The sequence below is a fragment of the Ictalurus punctatus genome, chromosome 5 (genome assembly GCF_001660625.3).
Source record: "Ictalurus punctatus breed USDA103 chromosome 5, Coco_2.0, whole genome shotgun sequence".
Taxonomy (NCBI): Eukaryota; Metazoa; Chordata; class Actinopteri; order Siluriformes; family Ictaluridae; genus Ictalurus; species Ictalurus punctatus.
The window spans coordinates 33313810-33324533 of record NC_030420.2 but is presented as its reverse complement, the minus strand read 5'-3'; the positions used below and the strand labels follow the sequence as shown (position 1 = coordinate 33324533).

Sequence of the window (10724 nt, the reverse complement as noted above, 5' to 3'; positions counted from 1 at the left end):
GGTGGGTGACTCACTGGGTGTGAATGTAGATCTAATTTAGTTCTTAATCTTACCTGCTTCTATTTTTGACAATACAAATTTTTGCATGATACATCACTTTTGAGAGCTTATACAATCATGTAATTTGGGTGAATTCAGGTCATTAAAAACGGTTTTCAAATATAATTTATATTATATATATATGTATATATAAACACCTTGAAGATTTCAGAAATGTATCACGTGGTCGGGGATTCTGTTTGTGTTTTTATATTATTATTTATTATTATTTTTTTATAAAGTGCAAATTTGTCGCCACCTGGTGGCTGAATTATTTAAAGCAAGCGATTTCGCGTTACCGTAACTCCCTTATTATAAGCACAGTTTTACTATCATTCACCTCGACTAATAACGTGCTCATTGTAAACCGGTTAGAAAACCTCACACTCCGAATATACGAATAAGTTACGATTAATCACATAAAATCAGTCCTAATCCTAAAATCAGGACGGTTGTAATTCATTTCAGTCTATCACGGCGTGTCGAATCGGCAATTCCGAAACGCAGGGGTGATTCGTTTCATAAATTTTTTTCTTCTCCCGTGGATAAAAATATGGCGGAATACTGGGCAGAGGGATAAAGGGGAGGGGAGAGAAGTCGATGGTGGACATTAAAGCTACAAAAGAACACAATTTGGCTTTATAAACGCTCGTACGCGTTAATAACAGCGCCGTCGTTGTGCTTTCGACCTCTAAATCAGGACACTTCCATACCAAAAACCAGCCGAAATCAACACCGCGACAACCGGTAGCCATGGCTACGTTCCAAACCGCATACTACCGTACTAAACAGTATGGAGCAAATCAAACGCCTTTATAGCTGACGCACTAGTTTAGCATACTACTTAGTAGGTTAGGATGCGGTTTGGGTTTCGGCCGTGGCTTTTATTTGAGTAAGAGCTTCAGTACAGACGCGGGGGGACAAAATTGGGCGCAAAACAAAACAAAACAAGCTTAGAACCGGAGACCTGGCAAATAAAAGCGACGAGTCTGGTGAAATGGGTGAGAACACACACTCAATCATGATGCTTGGTTTTGTTCTTATGACTGACTTGAAAACAAAAACAAAAATCCCAGGAGGCCACGAAGAACAAAGACATCAGGCATTTATACCGAACATACCAAGAATTCAGGAGGAATAAAGTCTGATTTATTCCCATTTCAGCTCATAAAAGCGTTATATCTCTGTCGGGAACGGTTTAAGAACGCTCAGCTGTGTATGTTGTGTATAATGTGTGTGTGTGTGTGTGTGTGTGTGTGTGTGTGTGTAGTCTGAACGTGTACCCAGTGATCAGAGGAAATATTGCATTGAGGACTGCATGTACTTTTGCATTTATTTAAAAAAAAAGAAAAGAAAGAAAAACAACATAAAGAAGGTTGTTTCCTGTGACACGTGGTTTCCTGTTGAGTTACACCCCCCCCCCTATTCTTACACTGTTTTGTAAACATGTCAGCTTATAACACTATATAACACACACACACACCCGATCGATGATGTGATGACACACCGAATCGTCCTTCGTTAAAGCGTCACGATAAAATGTCGAATTCTTTTGAAATTGTCCTCGTAATGCGAGATCTAGACGTCGACTTTGGTGCGAGGAATTTGTTTCTGTCCGTAACGTATTTGGATGAGAGTCTGTATCCGTGGTCGTGTTGTTTTAGGAGAGTCGGGGCGGTTGTAACGCGTTAGAGTAGATAAAATCGGTTGTACGAGCTCGTAGGGGGGGATTCAGCGGAAGGTCGATTTCCAGGTCACGGCCTGAAGGAGTCAGGATCGAGGAGGGATCGCCTTTAATGAGTTTTTTGGGACACGCCTTTGGCGTCTGCGCCGGAGTGTGTTCAGGAAGCGTTTCCCCGTAATGCCCGTCACACGTTTTTATCGAGAGACTGACACGTGTTGTGTGTGTGTTTTTTTTTGCCGCCTCTGCTGTCAGGTTCCGAGCCGCCGTCGTCTCCTCAGCTGGTGGACGAAGGAGTGGACGAGGATGACGAAGAGCTGAGCGGAGGAGAGGAGGTCGAGCTCCGAGTGTCGTCCGGGCGAGGATCGGTGCTGACACGGAGAGGAATCACGCTACGCGTGCTGCTTAAGGACGGCCTGGTGGAGCCGGGAGACGCCGTGCTGTCCATACACTACCTGGTACGGGTACCCGGATACACCTGGAGAAGTCCCAGAATTCTCGTTAGATTTTATAGCAATATAACTGAGAAGCTTCACTTTAAAACCCACGGGCTGTCATCTCTTCGTCTTAACGGTAGTTCATATCAGCAGTATGAATGAGAACGTTTTTTGGGGTTGTCTATTTGTCCTCCCCGTCCTTTTTAGCATTTTCTCCAAGTTTGGTTGTTTTCCAAATTCCAAATTATCCCATCTATCACACGTTCACGTCGGCGCTGAAAGAATCTCCAAAGTTTCCCCACTCGTAATTACGACCTTGTGGTGGCGTTCGTGCGCGCTCGGCTCGTAAATCCGATCTTTCCGACGTGACCCGAACGGACAGGAACACTCGCTTCCTCCGAGACCCGTGAACGCGGCGCATCTTTTCGAACTGCTGCTCATGCCGCGTCACAGAGACACCGCTACCCGCCCTCTTCCGCGTTCACGGGCTCTCAGAAACGCCCGCGATTGGTTAACGCCACTGTGATGGACAGTGGAGCGAGAGAACACGCTCTCTGAGCGATTGGTTCTTTTTTAACGCGACGGTTTCTTAGCGAAGCTGCTGTGTATATCCCGCTGCCTGTCGTGTGTGGTAGAAACTTCTTCAGGTGTCGCGTTATATCTCACACGCTGTCCCCTTCTGTCATCATCTCTGCAGGGGAAGAACTTTGTGGGTGACCTGCTGACCGATGGGAAGATCCGCTGGGTGGAAACCGGGCAGGTCTTTAACTCCCCGAGCGCCTGGGCCACACACTGCAAGCGCCTGGTGAATCCTGCCAAGAAGTCGGGCTGCGGCTGGGCGTCGGTGCGCTACCGCGGGCAGAAACTGGCCCAGTACAAAACCAGCTGGCTGCGTAAATACCAGCCCAGTGCTGACATGGTGAGGGAAACACTTCAGCGGGGTTTATTAGTCAAAACACAGGATCTCCAGCGTTACCGTATTTTCTGGAGTAGAGCGGCTGCTGAGATGTTACAATGATCCAAGTCTCTGTTCGTGGCTGATCTTCCTGTTCTCTCTGTGTGTGTGTGTGCGCCGTGTGTCAGAGCCTGGCCAGCGAGGGAGAGGACGATGAGATGCTAGACGACGAAGAAGACGAGGGGAAGACGACTATTCCAGACGAAAGAAACAGGAAGTCCAGACCAGAGCTCCACGGTGAGCAAACGTCGGTGATGAACAAACCGAACCTCGTGGGTATTTATCAGGGTAACGTCCTTTGACGCGCGTGTCCTGGACTGTTTTATTCCTCTTGCGCCGCAGTAATCGCGATTTTTTTTTTTTTTTTACATTTTTTTTATTAAAGAACGACTTTAAACTTTTTATCCGTTTCATCTTGTGAGTTCCCGTTCTCACTTACGCCGTAGCAGCTGTAAACAGCTGTGGGATACCCCAAAAAATAAGACTTCCCCCTGCCAGAAAACGTTTAATAAATGCAAATAAACACATATAATGTGGTATAATATACAGGATATACATTTAAAAGGTGCTCGAAACACAGCCGGCTGCTGAGCAGAGACTCGGAGACATTTTGGTCGGGGACACGGCGCCAATTACGGTATTTGAGACGTAAACGTAGGTGTGTGTGTGTGTGTGTGTGTGTGTTACAGATGTCAGTGTGGTGCACAGGAGAGGAGACAGAGAGAGAATCCCCGTCAGATACTGCACACTGGGAACCAGAGACATCGCCAGGTAATAAAGCTGTAATATGACACGTGACTGATGGAAACGTTAAGTTATATAATATACAGCGCTACGCCGCAGGGTTATATAGAGGCGTATAATATACAGCGGATATATAAAAAGTCCAACCCGGTTGCCTACGTACAGTAGACACACCCCTAAACTGATACTTTACTTTATTAAACTAATACTTCATTACAGTTACGCGGCGGTAAACAGTCGACCGTCCCGATTTTTTCGGAATCGGGGTTGTATACGCAGTGTATATAGTCAAATATCATGTTAACAGTGTTCGTGACGTGTTAAAGGACTGTGCGCTGTGATTTACTCGCTTTTTGGATGATGTTTGGGGATGAGTAATGGCTCGAGATCCAGATGGCAGACGGAATGAAATACGACGAGAATGTTTACGACAGCGTACACTCGCCGGGGAACCCGGCTCGCGCCCAGTCGGTGGGAAAGATCGTTATATAATCTAATCCCGCACATTCTCGTCCTCCTTCAGGCACGGGGTGTCACTGCGTATGTTCTAAATCTCCACGATCTCATAACGATAGACGTATCCGCTTCATCCGACTGTATTCGAGACGCCGTCGGGTAACGTGATGTATGATGGCGAAAGTGAGTCGATAAACGTGGTCTGTCCTCAGAGATCCTCACACGCTGGTGGAGCTGTCGGCTTTCTCCGCCATCAACCGCTTCCAGCCGTTTAACGTCGCCGTCTCCAGCAACGTCCTGCTGCTCATGGTAAACACCGCATGGATATCAAAACAAAAACACACAGGCAAAACAAAAACACCCAACGTGCAGAATATAGACGAGTGTCGTCTTATCGTGTATTTTCGACACGTTGACACATTTCCATCATTTCTGCTTTTGTCCTTCCATTCACACGTTAGAAAAGGAACCCCGCATTTATTCATTGCACGGTTAATTAATCGGCTTTGTAAGTGGATTAAACTACGTAGCAACGTTTTAATCTCTGTAACTGGATTAAAAAACGTAGCATGTTTCTTAACGGTCAGACGACGGGGCTGGCCCCTGTCATTTTAATAACACGAGTGTTTGTTCGATACTACGGTTTTAGTTTCTCTATTTACTATTCATACATAACGAATCATTCATCTCGACCTTCCTGCTCCTTATATAAGTGCACCACATCATCAGTAACGCAGTGAACGTCTTTATGGCGGTGAGTTACATCAGTGCTTATCGTTTAATCTCGATATCAGTCGGTTTTATTGGCTCTGATGCTGTTATATTTCTTCCTGATTTACTCGCTCCTTTTTTTTCCCGCCACCCTCAGGACTTTCACTGTCACTTGACTACGAGCGAGGTGGTGGGTTACCTCGGAGGCCGATGGGACACTACGACACAGCGTAAGGCTTCATCGCACGTCACGCTGCAGATATATATATATTATGTATATTTTTTTATATATATAAATGCTGTGAGGAAAAAACGCTTTTTTCATTTCCTCATGACAGTGCTGACGGTCTTGCGAGCGTTCCCGTGTCGCACGCGATTGGCTGACAGGGATGCCGCACCCGCCGTGGAGGAAGAGGTCAGTGCGGGTGTCTCGCCGTATGAACACGTCGTGTAAGATATTAGACGAGCGGCAGGATGGTCATCCTGAGCTCGGGGGTTATCATCTGCGCCGAGTTCTTTTGTTCTTCCCGTGTCCGTGTCGGTTTCCTGTGGGGTTCCTCCCACCATCTGAAAACATGCCAGTAGGTGAATTGGTGACTCTAAATTGCCCACAGGTGCGAATGAGCTGCCGTGGCGGTGAAAGTGAATACGAACGAAGGAATGAAAGGAAGAGTTTCTCCTGACTAATACGTGTGCATGTCTGTGCAGATTTGTCAGAACCTGTTCATGAGAGGGCTCTCATTGGTGGGCTGGTACCACAGTCACCCTCGAGGCCCCGCCCTCCCGTCGCTGCAGGACATCGATTCGCAGATGGACCACCAGCTCCGCCTCCAGGGCAGCAGCAACGGCTTCCAGCCCTGCCTGGGCATCATCTGTGGTGAGAAACAAACATTTCACCACATCAACGATCTCACACGTTTTTAAATCTGTTTACACGACGAACGCGCTGTTGCTATAGAAACGATAACATTTCCGTAGCTGCACTACAGTCAGAGCTGCTGTTAACTAATCAACACCTTCTGACTGAACAGAATCCAGAATTCAGCAGCACACACGTGTATAAATGCAAACTTTGTTTTACAGGACCTTATTACCATGGCAACCAAGGTGTGGCGTCGACCATCACTCCGTTCTGGGTGGTTCCTCCTCCAGAAGTAAGTGCAGCTCATTGGAGCGATATTTCCAATACAGAGACAGTTTTACAGAATTTGGGAATGTGGGAAAGTTTTCCACTCTCCGGAGTCACGTGACTAGAGCGAGCCCTAGGGCTGGGCAGTATGATGACGTAATAGCGCTATTGTGATAAATGACATCGCGATATCTTTTTGTAACGTTTATAAAAAAATAAAAATAAAAAAAAAGTTTTTCTAATAACAGATACAGTCTCAGACCGAAAGCTGCTGATGAGACGGTTAAAAAAAAAATCCTATGATATTTCTGTTGTATCGCCCAGCCCTAGCGAGCAGGCTCCACCCTCCCCTCTCCCTCCTCCCCCCTCCCCCCAAACCAACAAAGAAAATGACCATTTCAAAATGGACGAGGACGAGAATACAAAAAGTTAGGTTTTGTGAAACCTAGGACTTGACCCTGCCCTCTCTTCTCTCTGTTTATCCTTCTGTCTCTCCCTTTTCTGTCTCGCTGTCTCTCCCTCTCTGTATATCTCTCTTTCTGTCTCTCCCTCTCTGTATATCTCTCTTTCTGTCTCTCCCTCTCTGTATATCTCTCTTTCTGTCTCTCCCTCTCTGTATATCTCTCTTTCTGTCTCTCCCTCTCTGTATATCTCTCTTTCTGTCTCTCCCTCTCTGTATATCTCTCTTTCTGTCTCTCCCTCTCTGTATATCTCTCTTTCTGTCTCTCCCTCTCTGTATATCTCTCTTTCTGTCTCTCCCTCTCTGTATATCTCTCTTTCTGTCTCTCCCTCTCTGTATATCTCTCTTTCTGTCTCTCCCTCTCTGTATATCTCTCTTTCTGTCTCGCTGTCTCTCCCTCTCTGTATATCTCTCTTTCTGTCTCTCCCTCTCTGGGTCTCTCTTTCTGTCTCGCTGTCTCTCCCTCTCTGTATATCTCTCTTTCTGTCTCTCCCTCTCTGGGTCTCTCTTTCTGTCTCGCTGTCTCTCCCTCTCTGGGTCTCTCTTTCTGTCTCGCTGTCTCTCCCTCTCTGTATATCTCTCTTTCTGTCTCTCCCTCTCTGTATATCTCTCTTTCTGTCTCTCCCTCTCTGTATATCTCTCTTTCTGTCTCTCCCTCTCTGTATATCTCTCTTTCTGTCTCGCTGTCTCTCCCTCTCTGTATATCTCTCTTTCTGTCTCGCTGTCTCTCCCTCTCTGTATATCTCTCTGTCTGTCTCTCCCTCTCTGGGTCTCTCTTTCTGTCTCGCTGTCTCTCCCTCTCTGTATATCTCTCTTTCTGTCTCTCCCTCTCTGTATATCTCTCTTTCTGTCTCACTGTCTCTCTCTCTTGCTGACTTGCTATCTCCCTATCTGTTTCACTGTCTCTCTTTATGTCTCACTGTTTGTCCCTCTGTCTGTCTCTCTCTATTTGTTTCTCTCTCTCTCTCTCTCTCTCTCTCTCTCTCTCTCTCTCTCTCTCTCTCTCTGTCTCTCTCTCTCTGTCTCTCAGCAAAGGCCGAATGATTACGGTATCCCAGTGGCAGTGGAAGTCACGTACGTGCAAGACAACTTCCTCACTACAGACGTCCTCAATGAAATGGTACGATCATTTACCACACAGCAGCAGCTGGAGGAGACTTTAGGTGCTCAGATGTGTGAATGCTCACTTCTACAGGTCTGGGGTCAGTTTCGACTTGTTCTTATATTAATCAATAAACTGGAGTTACCAGTGAGTGTAGTGACTAGGTAAGTGTAGCTAATAAACTAGCAACAATATATACAGTATGTGTTACAGTCAGTCATATATGTGATTAGTGGAATAGACCTGAAGGGAATCACCACCATCATCCTCACCATCCTCCTCACCATCATCCTCACCATCATCCTCACCATCATCCTCATCACCACCACCGTTCTTGCTCGTTGTGTTTCGATGTGAACGCTTGAACACTTGTGTGCAGATGATGCTGGTGGAGTTTTATCGAGCTGCTCCAGACCTGGTCAATTTTAATCAGATGTGGTGTTCTGACACATCAATACTGGAGAAAATGAAGGTTTGTCAACACCCAACATGGCCGCACACACCAAATATTCTTTCCTTTTAATTTATTTAACCACCTATTACAACAGAACGAGACCATTTTAACGTGAACCAATTGAAAAACCCAGTGGTTTAACGTAAGTGAGAACAGGAACTCGCTTGTTTCACGGACGTCTGTGGTATGACCTACGGAGTAACGCGTCTTGTGGTAAAAGTAACTCCACTTTCACACCGCTGATTATTTTCCTGTAAACGCACAGCCCCGAGAGTGTTATTCCTTACATATAACCACGTACCCAGACGTGTCGTCTTACTGTCTGTACACGTTCTCTTTCTCAGGCATCCCTGAGTGGCCACGCCCCCAAAGACCAGGCCTACTCTCAAATCCTGGAGCACGTCTACAACCAGCTGCGCAACATGCAGTGATGGAAACATCGTCTCTGTCTTCTCACTGTGGATCTGTGTGTGGGATCAAAGAACATCCCACTTTGATCTGACACACACACACACACACGCGCGCGCGCGCACCGACGCACTGAGGAACTGAGTGCTTCTGCATCATCATGGCTGGCTCCTTCATTACAGACATGAATATGTCTTCCATTTCTGTAGACAGAATAGCGTGAATAGGTTAGAATAGGAAAAAAAGTGTTCTTTCATATTTATCCAGTTGGCACGCACACACACACACACACACACACACACACACACACAGCCAGGATGCGCAGTTTACCTCTCAACGATGTCACACGCAGCTAGTTTACTCATTGGGAAAATGCAGCATCATACCCTTTTGGTAAATTGTTAACTTCTGCGCTTAATATACCTCATTTTATGGCTCAAGCTCCGTTTCCCGGTTCAATCCTGCGTGGACTTTCACATGGCCTCCCCTTGTCAGCGTGGGTTTCCTCCGGGTTCTCCGGTTTCCTCCCGCTCCCAAAAAAAAAAGAACAGGTGGATTTCCGACTCTAAATTGCAACTAGATGTGAACGAGCGCGGGAATATATCCGTGTGCATGGTGCCCTGATGTACTGGGGTCCCATTCGGGGTGTATTCCTGCTTCGTACGCACTTCGGCTCACCGGGATAATAACATAGGAAGGGGAGAGAGATTTAATAAAATCCTCACGTACATTACACTCAACACGCCTGGATATCTTCAGGATCGTTGAGAAGTAAACCGCACCCTGCGCTGGAAAAGAAGACCTACTGAATATGCTAAATATACACTGGAGCTCTTATCGGCGAGTTATATGAGCCGGAATTCTCCTCGCTCCCGTTGTTTAGAAAGGAAAACAGACGGACGTTACCCGTCTGTCAGTTTTCCTTTCTAAACAACGGGAGCGACGGGAATTCCGTCTCATTTAACTCGCCGATAAGAGTCGACTCTTTCGGTTCCCGAGTTTGTTCTAAAACCAGACGGACACGAGAACCGTATTTTTCAAGTAAGCTGTAACGCGGAAGACGCAAGTCACGCGTTTCAGTGCTGTCTTTTTCAAATGAAGGGAAACGACATCGAAGCGGGTCAGTCCTGGACGTTCACCCAGAAGAGTCAAGTCAAAAACGACACACTAATTAGAACAGAGAGAGAGAGAGAGAAACGTTTCTAAATAATAAAACACTACAAAAGGGCATGTGACGATAAAGAAATCGCCAGATCCGTTCAGTCATCATCATCGAATTTTGTGTAGCACCACTAGTCCTCCTGTTACCGTGGAAGAGTAACAGAGTCCAGACGTAAAATCAGAAACAAAGGAGACGGCAGTTATCGTATTTATGAGACCGTGTGTAGAAAAATGGCCTCCTGTACCCTGTTAAAAATAAAAGTACCAAACTACTTTTCCTTTTGTACGTCTCGTGTGTATCTTTTACCTGGGAAGGTGCACGTGGTGTACTTTTTAATTAGCTGTTAAGAGGAAAGCTTTAAAGATGGATCAATCCACTTATGTATGGTGTATTATTTGTAAAGGTACACTAGATTAAGACTTTCCACAGCAGGAAAACGTTATTTCTGAGACGGTCCAGTCGATGTGTAGCCAGTGACTGCTGATTTTGTCATCATTGACTCGATAATGAAATTAGGGTTGAGGTTCATGAGAAGCCCATGAGGGCTTTTGTTATTGTTGTTGTTTTCAGGAACCAGAGACATGTGGCACAAACTGTCAGAACACACACTTACTAAAACACACATAGACACATAATTGGATTTGCGCATCTTAAATGTGTAATCATCTAAATGTATTTTGTAGGTAAATTCTTGCCTATACGGTGCCCTCCAATAATATTGGCACCCTTGGTAAATATGAGCAAAGAAGGCTGTGAGAAATTGTCTGTATTGTTGAACCTTTTGATCGTTTGTTCAAGAAATGCACAAAAAAAAAATACTCTCCTCATGGATATCAAACAACTGCAAACACAACACAGGTTTATCAAAAAACAAACACACACTAATTCCTTTCTTTAACCTTTTAGAAATAAACAAAGAAACTCAAATGAATCTGCTTGGCTGTTAAACTTTCACTTTTCTACTATAATGTATTCGAGTCATGAAA

General features: G+C 45.6%; 1 protein-coding gene across 1 annotated transcript; it reads left to right on the top strand.

Annotated features, from left to right (window-relative positions):
- The first annotated feature begins 550 nt into the window (after positions 1–550).
- On the top strand, positions 551–10023 carry mpnd (MPN domain containing). The gene is made up of 13 exons (XM_017467439.3): positions 551–1040; positions 1976–2178; positions 2855–3076; positions 3241–3349; positions 3802–3883; positions 4525–4621; positions 5181–5253; positions 5362–5438; positions 5732–5900; positions 6107–6177; positions 7643–7732; positions 8094–8186; positions 8513–10023. The coding sequence occupies exons 1-13, from the start codon at positions 1037–1039 to the stop codon at positions 8597–8599; spliced, it is 1377 nt and encodes a 458-aa protein (XP_017322928.1). The 5' UTR covers positions 551–1036; the 3' UTR covers positions 8600–10023.
- Positions 10024–10724: the final 701 nt, after the last annotated feature.